The sequence below is a fragment of the Nematolebias whitei genome, chromosome 14 (genome assembly GCF_014905685.2).
Source record: "Nematolebias whitei isolate Nwh7 chromosome 14, NemWhi1, whole genome shotgun sequence".
Taxonomy (NCBI): domain Eukaryota; kingdom Metazoa; phylum Chordata; class Actinopteri; order Cyprinodontiformes; family Rivulidae; genus Nematolebias; species Nematolebias whitei.
Window position 1 is genome coordinate 35,000,329 of NC_056511.1, and position 14,136 is coordinate 35,014,464.

The 14,136-nt window shown below is 39.0% G+C and overlaps 1 protein-coding gene across 1 annotated transcript; it reads right to left on the reverse strand.

The window, feature by feature from the left end:
* Positions 1–8,712: 8,712 nt before the first annotated feature.
* Positions 8,713–11,311, reverse strand: lhx1b (LIM homeobox 1b). Its single transcript, XM_037687486.1, has 5 exons — positions 11,119–11,311; positions 10,358–10,578; positions 9,984–10,276; positions 9,343–9,499; positions 8,713–9,169 (listed from the first exon to the last, which is right to left on the reverse strand). Exons 1-5 carry the CDS (start codon positions 11,286–11,288, stop codon positions 8,718–8,720), a joined length of 1,293 nt encoding a protein of 430 aa, XP_037543414.1. The 5' UTR covers positions 11,289–11,311; the 3' UTR covers positions 8,713–8,717.
* Between the last annotated feature and the right edge of the window lie 2,825 nt (positions 11,312–14,136).

Sequence of the window (14,136 nt, forward strand, 5' to 3'; positions counted from 1 at the left end):
TTTTTCATTCAACCTTTATACAGGCTAGTGTCATTGAGCCAAGAGGATTCATTTACAAGAGAGACCTGTTCCAGACAGAACATGTAAAATACAGACAACAATAACAATAAACTACAGTAAAAATGCAGTTAATATAAAAGTAGTGTATAAAACAATAAATCAGTGTGCCATAAAACAAGGTAAAATACTAAAAACGAGAACATATTTGCTTTGATTTTTCTATTGAATTTATCAAATGTTTAAAGCCACTTAGAGAGGTCAAGGTCGAGAGCTTCAGATCTTTTTGCAAGAAATTCCAGGAAACAGGAGCGGGGTAGGAAAAGGCCTTTTTGCCAAGTTCAGTCCGCACTGAGGGAACACTGCAGGTAATGATGTCCTGAGAGCGCACGTTGTAACTGCACTGATTGCGTGACATGTGGAAGGAGATATAAGAAGGAAGCAGACCAAAGAGGGATTTATAGATGAAAATGAACCAGTGCGAGAGCCTGCATGTAGCTGATGATGACCAACTGACCAAGGAGTACAAGGTGCAGTGATGGGTACGGTAGTTACAACCAGTTATGTAACTATAGGTAACGTAATTCTCAGCCTTCCTGGAACAGTTTTTACAACTGGTTGTTGAAAAGGAGGTTCTGATCAATTGTTGAGCCTCACATTCAGCAGGAGCAGTGTGGTTTTTAATCAGGTTGTGGAACTGTGCACTAAAGGTTTACCCTTGCAGTGTGACTCTTCAGTCTTCATGTGTTCTGTAGGTTTGAAGAAGAGACAAGGTCAGTTCCTTGAGGGTTTCTAAGGATGTTGTTAAAAGGAGTATGGGGTGCTGTGGCTGCTTTTAAAGACTATTCAGTTCCTGTATAACCAAAGCAAAACCCGTGTCCACATTCTCAGCACAGAGAGAAGCTTGTTGATTTATTGTCCTCCATTGTGGAGCAAAGAGGGCCTTTGAAATACCCTCTGTCCTTCCACTGGTCCATTCATGTGTCCATCAGTCTGTTTGTCTGCCTTGTGATCTGGATAACTTGAAAAATAAGTTCAGTATTGACTTCCACTTTTGTGTGTGGCTGCATCTAGGCATAAGAAAAGTCCCTAATGAAAATTGGGCGGCCACGTCAAACTCCATCATGGCCACCGCCATATATGTACATACATATGTAAACTGGCCACCCCCATCATTTCTGGTCTCTCTTGTAAATGAGTCCCTGAGGCTGAATGGGATTAACCTGTATAAATAAAGGTTGAATTTGTGGAAACTATACTTTCTAGGTTTTATATTGCTTAAATTTAAAGTTTTCTCAAATGATTGGGGAGGCCTAAGATTATCTTAAGGTGGCCAAGGTCACCACTGGGCACTTGCTGGCTCCATCATTGTGTCTGATGATAAAATTGTGTTCTCCACTAGCCAGGATCCATCACCCTGCGCTGCCTCGAACAACGAAATAAAATAAAACTACCTCTTATACACGGTGTAATTCTTAGTCACTTTGCATATTGCACCAAAAACTTTTACTTTGGATTCCCTGTTCAATTCCAGTCCAGAAAAATACTTGAACTGCAAACATGCAACTATTCAAATCTCTCATGGGACACTATAAGCTTGTTACTCTTTGACTGAAACATAACAAATCAAACTTTATTATCTACTTCAGAAAATCTCAAGATTTGCAAGTTGCAATCATTGGTCATGTGGTTATTTTGTTGCAAAGTTTGCCGTCACTGCAATGTAGCCAGGTAAAAATTCTGACAGAAACAAACTTTGAGAGACGAGGCGTTGAGGTAGACGCAGAGTTGCTGACTATAAGGTTTCAGCTGAATGCAAACATCAGTCCAGGAGCGTGCCATTTTGAGACATGTGCCACATTAAAATGCATGTATTGCCAGCATGGCAGTGGAGCATGGCAAGTCAACTCCACATGGATCTGTTGGTTTACATCGTGTCTGTGTGAAATGGATGCATTTGAGACGAGCGTCCTTTAGCTCTGAAGGACACACGCAGCCAACTTGAGAAGTCACCGTGCTTGGCAACATCTTGTCACTGTATTCGCTGTAAGTTTGCAAAAAAAAAAGAGAAAATATGAGAAAAAAGTAACAGTTTAAGAGTCCTGATAGATCCGTTTTATTTCTAAAGAATATTTATAACAATGTGCATTGATGCATAGAGAATTAAAGCCAAAACAATTCAAGTAATGGCCAAATTTGATTTTAAAAACATGGAATTGGAGCTGCGGACTGACCCACAATCTCTAACTGCAAGGCGCCCTCCCAACCACTGGGCCAAAGCCAACCCAAACTGTGGCCTGAGGGCCAAAAGCAGCCCCAGAACCATCTCCATCTGGTCCGTAACGTCCTCAAGTCTCCCAACAAATGACTTAAATAAACAGAAAACTGTTAATTTTTTTTTTTTAAGAAAAATTGTTGAGGCAAATGTAAACACGGTCTACACTGCCTGTTTACTTATTTAAAAAAAAAAACCCTGCATCTACGTTTAGACAGAAATAGATGTAAACTTTTCTTTTCTGGCTTAAAGATAAAAGAAGCATATCAAATGTGAGCTCTCTTTTTTTTAACCTACTGACGGTGTGTTTTTCTGCCAAGTTAAACTTGGTAAGTCTACAGGTGCTGGCAAGAAAAATAACAGTCACATTGTTTTGTCTGCTAACTTCACATTTCAACTAATTACACAGAAACATACTTTCAATGCAATTCAGTCTAAACTATGACACGTGTGTGTCTGTCGCTGGATGAGATGTACAGCAGCTTCTTTGATGTGGAATCTATAAATATTTGTCAACGTTCATGCTCAATAATCCAGGTAGAAAATCCAATAATGTTCAGTCAGGTCATCTGGACGGTTTCATTTTTGTTGAGACGTTTCATCCTTCATCCAAAGGACTTCATCAGTCTGAGGAGCCACAACAAACTGAGTCCCACAAGCAGCAAACCCACATAGTGGACCAGCCAGTTTGCTGGTGATAAGATGGTTTCCGGGGCCCGCCCTCTCCCCCATCGACTCCTCTGAGACACCCATAGCCAGTAGTTAAAAACATCAAAGTTTATGCTCAATAATTCAGGTAAAAACATCCAACAATGTTCAGTCAGGTCATCTGGATGGTTTCTTTTTTGGTTGATTGACTGGATTATTGAGCATGAACTTTGATGGTTTGAACCACATTGACTATGGCTGCCTCAGAGGAGTTGATGGGGGAGAGAGTGAGCCCCAGAAACCATCTTATCACCAGCAAACTGGCTGGTCCACTATGTGAGTATGCTGCTTGTGGGACTGAGTTTGTTGAGGCTCCTCGGACTGATAAAGTCCTTTGGATGAAGGACGAAATGTCTCAACAACAAAATAAACCATCCAGATGACCTGACTGAACATTGTTGAATATAAATATTTGTATTTCTGTTTGGCAGAGTTTTCTGCTCTTGTTATTGTAAAAAAAAAAAAAAATCACTGGGTTTGTGGAGAGCGACATTCATTTTGTAAGGGCAATTCTCTCTCCTTGCAATTATTTTTAATACATTTTGACAATCCTGGACTCAATAATTCAGATTATTTTTCTTACAAGTAATAAGGTCAGTGGCAGTGCTAGCTGAACCAATCAAAGAATAAATGCTTAAAACTGACTATAAATGATTAATTAATTCAAATTAAAGTTGACTCCAACAAGTGATAGTTTTACAGGCAGCATGTTTCATGTACCTTCTGAGTATTGCTGATAGCTGTTGTGATTTCATGTGTAATAAATCAGAAGTACTTCATGTTCCCATATTTCGAGCAATGTATGACCCGTCGATTCCTTCAACTGTGTCAAAAAGTCTCTCTGGATTAATTGTTGCCCATCCCTGACTTTTCGTATTTAGATTAGGATGAGCAACTATTTGTCCCTCTCTAATGTTCTATAGTGAATACAAAAGGTTTCAACTGCAACCTGCTGTGTTGCACTTACAGAAAAAGTGTGTGGAAGCAGGAAGTGGACTCCCATCACCACCATTCACCACACGTTTAGCAGAGCAGCAGAAGCTTCTCTGTGTTCAGGTTTTGTCTCCATTTCTCTCAAACGTGAACAAATCTGCAGGACTTTGTTAAAAAAAGGCCATAAAATCTGCCTCAGGCCTTGTGTTTTCCTGCCACTAGAAGGTTTGATGTTACAGAGCTTCAGTGTTGGTTTTTAGAGGCTGTCTGTGCTTACATTTTCAGTTATTGTATGAGTGTTTTTATCTGTCTGCCAAAGTAAGTCACGACTAAACGTGGGCCGGTCATTGTTAGTTTTTTTTTATTATTTTTTTTTTTTTTAGGATAACTAATTATTTTAATTGAAATGAATTATATTGTCCCGGCTCCAGCTGAAAATGAACAGCGAGTGATCTTAACGAGTGAGGCGCTGTTGGTTTTTGTAAATAAATGACGAGTCAGCATCTAGAGCTGAAATCTGCTCTGGGCCTCTCAGATTAAAACAAGAAGAATGTAAATCTGGGGGGTGGTGGTGGTGGTGGTGGGGGAGTTGGTGGCTCATAATTCTGTCCTCTTCAACTTTAATCAGGAGTCCACTGACGTGCTCGAGACCCCCCCCCCCCCAACCCACCCCCATTGCTCTCATAATAATAGGCCGCTAAAAATTCAGGAGGCAGGCTCCACATCAATCACTCGGCAGATTTGAGTCCAATGCAATAAATATGTAAATGAGGGAGAAGCCAGTGTCTCATCATAGCTTTGCGATCTGCACGAGGAGTAGGAAAAAAAAAGGAAAAACTGTATTAATTGCCCGTGGCCAGAAGAATCCTATTACTGTGGGCATTGATTATAAAATTGTATGTGTGAATGATTTTCATGCAGAAAGTGGACGGGGAAGCCTGGGGCACAAGGAAAAAAGTGTAGACGGAGTTGAACTGCTGAATTGTGCAAGAGAGTCAAATGAAAAAGACACAATGGGGGGGAGGACAAATAGAAGTTCAAAAAGAATTTAGATTAAAGAATAAAACTGATTTATCTCCCGTTACAGTGAAGAATCACTAAGGATAGTTCAGGTGTTGTGGGTTTTTTTGTTGTTTTTTTCAGCCACTGCGTGTGCACCAGTGATGAAACAGAGGATGTTGTTCTTTTTAAAGTCTCACTGTGAAACTTTCTGCTCCACGACATAGTTGAATATTTTAGAAATCTATTGCAAAGGAGTGTGGAGAAAAGGCTTTTAAAGGCACTCACGGTGTTATAAACATGCTTTGGAACCGTTAAACCAAGTTACTGTTGCAAATAAAAACACACAGAGGATTTCTGGAGGAAACTGATCTGTGAAATAGTTCTATATATAAAAAATGTGTGTTTTATAAAAGGCCACGAAAATGTCTGGAGGCATCCATCTCAACCATCAGATCATAATAGTCCCCAAGTGGCAATTAGCTGATGGGAGTTTATTTTTTCCAAGTTTTCATGAAATAAAAAAATTGATTCATTACTAAAATGTATACAAGGTAATAAAAGTAACCATTTTTACCTCCACACAGCTCATATGAATACAGATAAATATTCCTGGACTTAATGTTTACTGTATCTTGCAGTTATTTCTCTCAGGTGCTCTTTAGAGAATGATTAATGTTTTGGTTGTAATCCAGCGACTCCATGAGAGTCAGAATAAAATCACTTAAAGGCCTTTAAATGGTAAAACTTTGTAGAAATGTTGACATTTTAAATCCATTTGAAAATTAAATTAAAACGATAAATACTTTAAAAAAAAAAAGAATAAAATCACTTGCTTGTCTTGTGTTTTCCATTTTGGTACCACTTTACAATAAGGCTCTCCTTATATGGCTAATAAATAGTTTTTAGATATGTTATTAATTCCCCTCTAAACTCTTTATGAATAATTAATAACTGCTTATTATGCATTAATTAAGGGTGACAGAGAAACAAAACTGACCAGTTTGTTGCCAAATCTGTTCACATAAACATTTCAGACTAAGTTACTACCTTGTAAGCACAATAAGCATTTGTAAACCTATTTCTTTAGCATAAAGTATTGTACTTTATCACTGCATTATAAGTGTCTACAACTAATATTATATCCTAAAATAATTAGGTTTATAAATGCTTATTGTGCTCACAACTTAGTCTGAAATGTTTAACATAACAACTCTAGATGAACAGATTTGGATCACTATTTGGCAACAAACTGGTCAGTTGTCTGTCACCCTTAATTAATGCATAATAAGCAGTTATTAATGATTTATAAAGTGCTTATAGAGGAATTAACAACATATTAGCCATCTATAAGGGGAGGAAGCCTCATTGTAAAGCGGTACCAGCATTTTCTTTAGATAAAATGACATAAAAACATGATTTCCACAAGTAATTGAAAAACAAATCAGGCTTCAATTATTCACGTAATTCAGGGATTAAATTTTAGATAAGTATTGTAATAAACAGCCATACATTGTTGGTGTTCAAATATAAGAATGAAGTTTTGGAATTATCTTTTAATCACCTGATGGGCCTTTTTCCCCACCAGCATGCACATCCTGCTCCACCTGCTTTAACATCACACATGTCAAATATAATGTCCATATTACGTTTGTATTATTAATAATGTTAAATATTAAACATATTTGGAAAACACTCTCCTAAAGTTATGTTTAGTAAATCAAGTCCAGATTCCTTCCCGTTTTGGTTTTGGGTATCTTGTATGATTTGAACGTTATTTTAATTTGACTGAACGTGATTTTGATCACCATGGCAACAGCTTGCTTTTTCAATCTCACCTCCTATGTTTTCCTCCTTTTTTTTTTTTTCATTTTGCAACCCAGATATTTAGAAACTTCCAGGAGGACTAAGCTCCCCAGCCAGTAACAATCTGCTGCATATTTCCTCCCAAACATCTCCAGATCTGCTCCGTCACTCTCATCAGCATTCGTTCTGTCCTGTCACCTTTGACCTGGCATGGCCTCCTCTCCACCTTTTATTATGTAGTTTACCTGACAATGAGAATTCAGAAGATATTTTCAGATTCCCCATGAGATCCTGAATATCTCTAAAACGTTTACTGAAGCCCCTGAACATTATGATGCCTGCTTTAACATCATTCTGTTTTAACAAATTATTAAGGAATATAATCCTGTTTGTCCACAGTGTGGGTCAAGACGGACATTTTAAATGTAATAAGTGTGATTTAGACTCTAATGTCTCTGAAAGTAGCAAACTCTGATGATAAAAAGATAAATGGATATCACACACTCATAAACCTCTACTGAGCATATTTCACAATTCTTTATCTCTTGCACTGCTGTGAAAACAATCATTTTCACCATCATTTAAAGTAATTTGAATAAATTTAACATAGCTAAAATCAAGTTAAAACAATAGCAGTTAATTATCATATTTAATCAGTAGATTCATTTCAGTAAATATGCCATGTTTTGTCAGCGTGAAGTTATTTGTATTTCTGGTTCTACGATAAATGATATTTAAATTGTATTTTTCCATTTCTTTTATAGATTATATAAAAAAAAAACACAAGCAAATGTGTATCAACTAAGGTTTTATAAATATTATTTTTGATAGTAATAGTTATCTTCAAAATTGTCACAATTATCAAACATCTGTAGGTATTTATTAATATATTATTTGATTTATGTAGGAAAAAAGTTTCATTTTTACAGAAATATAGAATATTTTCTGGGAACAAAACAAACAAAGAAAAACAAATAGAGAAGTTTTATGTCTGGATTCTTAAAAATTAAAACCACTTTATTTTACATTTGCACAACCCAAAAAATAAATAATAAATAAAAAGCTGCAGCAACCGGTGAAGTAGCCGAACACAACAAATCACTGCGAATAGTGCAGGATTCCAGCTGGGCTTTAATTTAGCTACAGTTTATTCCTATTTTCTGCTTTTCTTAATGAGAATATACCTGTTTCCATGGTACCAGTACAAGAAAAGAACTGGATGAGTTCTCCCATCGGACTGACAAAGTCTTACAAAAAAGCTTCAAGGAAACCGTTGAATGTTCTGTATTAACAATATTAACATCCACATGTTGTACAGGTATAAAATTATCTGACATATAAAGTCTTTGTTCTCAAAGCAAACACGTAGGAAAGGAAGTGGCCCAAAAAATATACATATTTTCCCACAGTCCTGAGAGACGTGCTGCTTTAATCTACTGAGCGTCACAGTTAAAAGTTGGACTCACATGATAAAATCATGTTCAAATGGACACAGAAACCATTCAAAAGTATCATATTAGAAGTTCAAAAACAATTACTGCAGACTGTGCCACAAAAAGCTAAATAAATTATGTCTAAAAATATGCCTAATGTATTTGTTGTTGTTTTTAAGACAAAGTGCACTGAAAACATTGACTTTTCAGTTGAATTTGCGTCATTTTGACTGTTTGATCTAATTCATGTGGCGTTCACTGACCTGAGCCATCGTTAGATTTAATGGCATTGAGCCTTTTCTGAGCTCAAATGACACATTCTCTCATCTGTTGTTGTTTATCGTGTTATTTATATTTATGGGACTGATCTTTGTAGCTTTTACTGCGTGTTCAGTCTCTCATCAGGTCCATCAGGTCCAAAGCATAAAAAATTATAAACTCTGCATGGACAAAAAAAAAAAAAGAACCTGATGAGTGTATTTGTTTATTGCTTCATCAAGTTAAATAAATAAATAAATAAATAAATAAATAAATAAAGAAGCAGTCAGTCTATGGGTCTGTGTTGGTTACCAGGCAGTGCCCTCGCTCAGCTCTGGGGGCTGCTGGTTCAGCTGGTTGCTGTATCCCGTGTTCTCGTTGAGGGCGGTGAAAGGTCCGGGTCCAGGCCCGGGTCCAGGTCCAGGTCCAGGCCCGGGGCCGCACATTTCACTGGACATGCTGTGGATGGAAACGGGTCCGCCGGGCTCCGGGCTGCCAGGTGAGTCCGCGGGAAGGTGGTGGGATGAGACCATCGTGTCCGGGAAGCATTGCGCGTCTCCCGCGGCGCAGTGGTGCCCTGCGTGCGGGTGGTGGTGATGGTGGTGGTGGTGCTGGTGGTGGTCCACGACTCCTAACGGGGTCCCAGCAGGAACTGCAGAGGGCACAAAGCCCAGGTCGGCTGGAGTCTGAGCCTGCGATGATGGCGGGCCCTGGAAGTACTCATAATTCCCTCCTGGGCCGTAGAACTCACCGGGATAATCTGCGTTTATAGACAGCAGGATTAGCGCACGGATTGAGAAAATACAAAAGCAAACAAACAACGGAAAACATTATTTGGACTGGATGTGTTTGTTGATGATTTTCGGCTCAGCAGACATTAGGAACAAATCCCCGACCGGTTGAAATAAATGTAAAATATAAAACCAGTTGAACCTCCATAATAGGAGAAGTGTCCCAGCTCCCCCGGCTCCAGTCTGTCCCCCAGAGCTCGCACTCTCCGCGGGTTCCGGAAGAACACGTGTCTCCGCGCGCTCAGGGCGCTCAGCTGCTTCATGCGCCTCTCTTTGGACCTCCTGTTCTGGAACCAAACCTGCAGGGGAAAAAACAAAAACATTTGTTCATAATAATAATAATAATAATAATAAAATTACAAGAACAAAAAGAGCAACATAAATTGACAAGTTTTAAGAAAATATTTTAAATGGAATTAGTCGGATTTAAGGTTAAGTTTTGGAAAACGTGAATTTTGAGGTGGGAAGGGAGAAAAAAATCATGAAGGAATTCAGAATTAAAAAAATAAACATAATTTTTATAATAGGACGTGAGAGACACTTTTGGTTTTTAGGGGAGCGAGGGAAAAATAAATCCACAATTTGGCAAGAGAAACAAAGGGAGAAAAAGATCAAATGGCCATCAGTGTATAAACATGATTCACAGTGTTGGTGTGATATTCAGTCACGTGATTTGTCGTCACCTTTGCTCAATCTAATCAGAGCTGCTGACACTTTTACGCGCGTCCGACAATGGATGCGAGCGCACATGTTTATTCAAATCTCTTTATTCCGCCCATTCACCTGGATGACTCTCATGTTGAGGCCGGTCTCGCGCGACAGCTGCTCGCGGATGTGTCTCGTGGGCTTCGGCGTGGCCGCGAACGCCGCCTTCAGCGTCTCCAGCTGCTTGGCTTTGATGGTGGTGCGCGGCCCGCGGCGCTTCCCCACCGCGCCCTGCTCGTCGTTGTCCGGCTCCTCGTTGCCGCACGCGTCCTTGTCGGACAGGGGCCCCCCACCCCCCTCCTCCGAGTCCTTGCAGTCGTCCTGCGGGTCCTGGGAATCCGGGGACAGACTCGGGTCGCTGCACGTTGTAACTGCGCAGGAGAAGTAGACGAAAGTAGCTGAAGACGCAGCTATAGTAGCTAAAGGCTGCAGAAAATGGCTGAGGGGCTCACCTGACAGGAGGACGGTGTCCTTCCCGTTGCTGCTCTGGTAGTCCTCCTTACAGACGAACTTGGACTCGTCCAGGATGTAGAGCTCCTCTCCTGTGGACAGCTGCTTGTTGCACATGACGCACGTGAAGCAGTTCAGGTGAAACACTTTACTCTTGGCTCTGCGCACGAGATCACTGGGTAGAATGCCCTGCGAGCAGCCGCCACACTTCGTCCCAAATCTCCTGTTAAAACAAACAAACAAATAAATAAAAGGTGTCAGCATGTATGTGAAAGAGCACTGTATTTCTGATATTTGAATTTATTTCTCGCTATACCTCTTTAGCTCAAGTGCAATAATTTGAATTTCTAACATAATTGGTTAAATCTTTATACATCTATTATAATAATAATTATTATTATTTAATAGTATTTTTTTGGTATGAATTTTTGCACAACATAAGCCATATTTTTATTTAAAAAAAAAAATTATTTTCAAATGGTGCTGTTATTAAAGCTGTGTTTTTTTTATATTTGCGCATTAAGCGTCCCACATCAATTCTAAATGTATAGCTGTAATAATTAAATAATTATCAACTATTTAATTTAATATAATAAATAAAAAAAACTTTTTTTTTCTCCATTTAGGTTGAATAAACTCTTCTGATTCTGACTTAAACATTCCCATCCAGCATCCTTCTTGTTTTAGGAAGTGTCAAGTTTCCCAGTACCTGAGTTGTGCTGTAAAAACATCATTCTTAACGAACATAAATCCTGACCCTCACCTGAAGAAGTCATTCTTGCAGTACAGCCTCCCATCGCGCGAGAAGCACTTCTCTGTCAGGCTGCACTTGCACTCGCAGCACTGGACGCACTTGGCGTGCCACGGTCTGTCCAAAACTTTCAGCAGGAACCTGTCCAGGATGGGCTTTTCACAGCTGGCACAGTGGAGCATCTTGTCCCAGTGCGACAACAAGAACTAGATCCACCGTCCCCCCCCTCTCCCCCACCCCGTTGATCAGCGTTCTGATAAAATCCAGGAAGTTATTCTGAATGATGAGGCTCCATCAGCATCCGGCTGCAGGTGCTCCTCGGGACAACAATCCACTTCCGCTCACCTGCTCCGAACCAATGCTCCTTCTCTGGAACAAAAGACAGCATCTCTCACTGACTGGAAAGCGTGTGCGCGTGGTGGTGCCGTGCTGATGATCCGAGGTTTGCCATCAAAACATGCAGAAGAGAATGAATAACACAAAAAGGATGAAATAAATCTGTGAGATATCCTTCTGGAGCTCCGCTTGTTCACTTCAGATGATGCTGAGGATGATGATGAGCTCCCAGCCAGGGAGGAAGGCTGTAATGAGCTCACCTTGGCCAGCTCAGCCTATTGCGTATAGGAAAGAGGCATGTGACGTCACGCCCCCGACGAACCAATGAGAAGTGTTTTGTCATTTCCCTCCGCCGCATCAAATTAAAGTTGGACAACGTTTTCAGAATAACATGTTTACCACCTGGGGAAGATAAATAATAATAATAACAATACAATTAATAATAATGATAATAATAATAATAATAATAATAATAATAATAAATAATAATATGCTGAAAATTTCAACAGACTAAAGGAGGTCGTCAAACTCTGTGCAGTCGGTGATGATGGTGTGTGTGTGTGTGTGTGTGTGTGGGGGGGGGGGGGGGGGGACGGCGGGGGGGGGGGGGGGGTGGGGAGAGCTGAGAGGGGGGGGGTTACCGGCTTGGTGGCAGGTGACAAACGAGCAGCTGAGAGGAGGACGGACGTTCCTCTGTCAGATTAATGTTGAGGCGCGCGCAGCATTATTCTTCATCCTATTTGAAAAGACGAGGATCACTGATGGTTCTGATCTACTGGTCCCCTCAGGTCCTGGATCGTGCTGGTCCTCCTGGGGACGCAGATAGGACGGAACCGGCTCTGGTGGGCTCTGATAGCTGCCGGCAACTAAAACCTCCACTCTTTAAAAGGAGGACTGCTTTACTGATAGCTGTTGTTTTATTTCATCTTATGAAAAGTTTAATGCAGGTATATGTATGTATATTGATATATAAATATAAATCTATATATATATATTTTTATGCATTTATATATATATATATATATATATATATATATATATATATATATATAAACACAAAGTTTTTAAGATCTCTGAAATGGTTGCTTATAAATAGTTAACTTCGTTTAAACATTTTTCTTCAAGATTTCTAATGATTTAAATGTTTTTAAATTAATTAAAGTTGATCTAACAAAATCACATGTTGAAGCTAAGACAATATGTCATAATTAATTGAGTCAAAGTTGCATTCATTCAAAATATGTATTTTATTTTATTGTTTATTGCCAACAAATTTCAGACAAGGATGGAACCAGAGTTTAAAAAAACAAATTACATTCAAAATGTGTAAAAACTCACAATTTGTATATTTACTTATTTGTTTCACTTTACAGTTATTAAGTTAGATTACGTAATTTTACGACATTACCAAAAAAGATAAAATGCTAAAGAATTTAGATTAAAACAAACAGAAAAGCCCAGTCAAATTCAATGCACACACATTGTGTAAAAATGTATTTATTGAATTAGAATTTACCAAAGAAAATAACAAACAAACAAACATAAAAATAAATAAATGAACAAATAAATAAATAAATAACCCTAACTTTAAAAATTTACCAGAAAACTGCAGCTGGACAAGAATAATTTAGAACAACCCTGAACAATAAAAGTGCTGTCATGTCTGAAACATTCACTGAGAGCATTTTCAAATTTCTGCATGAACTCATGAGTCAGTTACATATTTCGTTATCAGTCCACGTGGCTGTATTTAATTATTATATTTTTGCACCGAACTAAGAATCTAATAATGAGGTTTTTGGACTGGTGTCGAATGCTAAAAGACATTAATCTCTTTTCACTGCATTAAAAAAACTGTAGGTATGTGTTTGATAAAAGAGGAAACAAATCAGAGCTCACCAAACATCTGATGTGAGTGAAAACTTTTCACGTTCTGCTCCCAAACCTGAGCCCATCATTTGGTACCAATAATCAAGACAAAACAAGGAAGCAATCATCTAGGATTCCCAAGATGAACCTCTGAGTTTATGTTTCTAAATCGCCCCTCCAACCCCTGCCACACACACACATACACACACATTGACAAGAAAGAAGCCTTTAGTGCAGTCCTGGAATCTGGCAGGGTGTGCATTGTTTGTTTGGGATTGAGAAAAGACTTGTCATTAGGGTTTGTTAATTGCAGCTAATTGGCTCTAACGAGATGAACAAGGCCACCCACTGGGATCAGTCACACAAATAATTTGTAGAAAACAAAATTAATTAGTGCATGCTAATTAAAGTCAATTAAAACTGATTAGGCAGGAGTGGAACAGGAAAGTTAGTGAGAGCAGGAAAATATCTGGCAACACACACTATGGCACGTTGAGGATGTCAGCTTAGAGCTCCTTGCTGTGTGACGAGATGACTCCAGGTCCACTGTTCAGACTGAAGACAGCGACATAATGTGATAACCATCTGCCTTAAAGGCTGCCAGGAGTAGAAAAGCCAAAGTTTTTGTCTTTTCCACTGCCCAAGAAAACAATTAAAGCATTTTGTTGTTTGAAAGCACAATTTGAACCGCGTGGAAATTTGATAATTTTATGAAGACACAGTGAACAATGTACTTTTGTTCAAATGGGTATTGCCTTTTTTTTTTTCTCTCTAAATTTCCGTACTGAAAAAAAAAAAAAAAAAAGATGACCTATCACAAAAGGG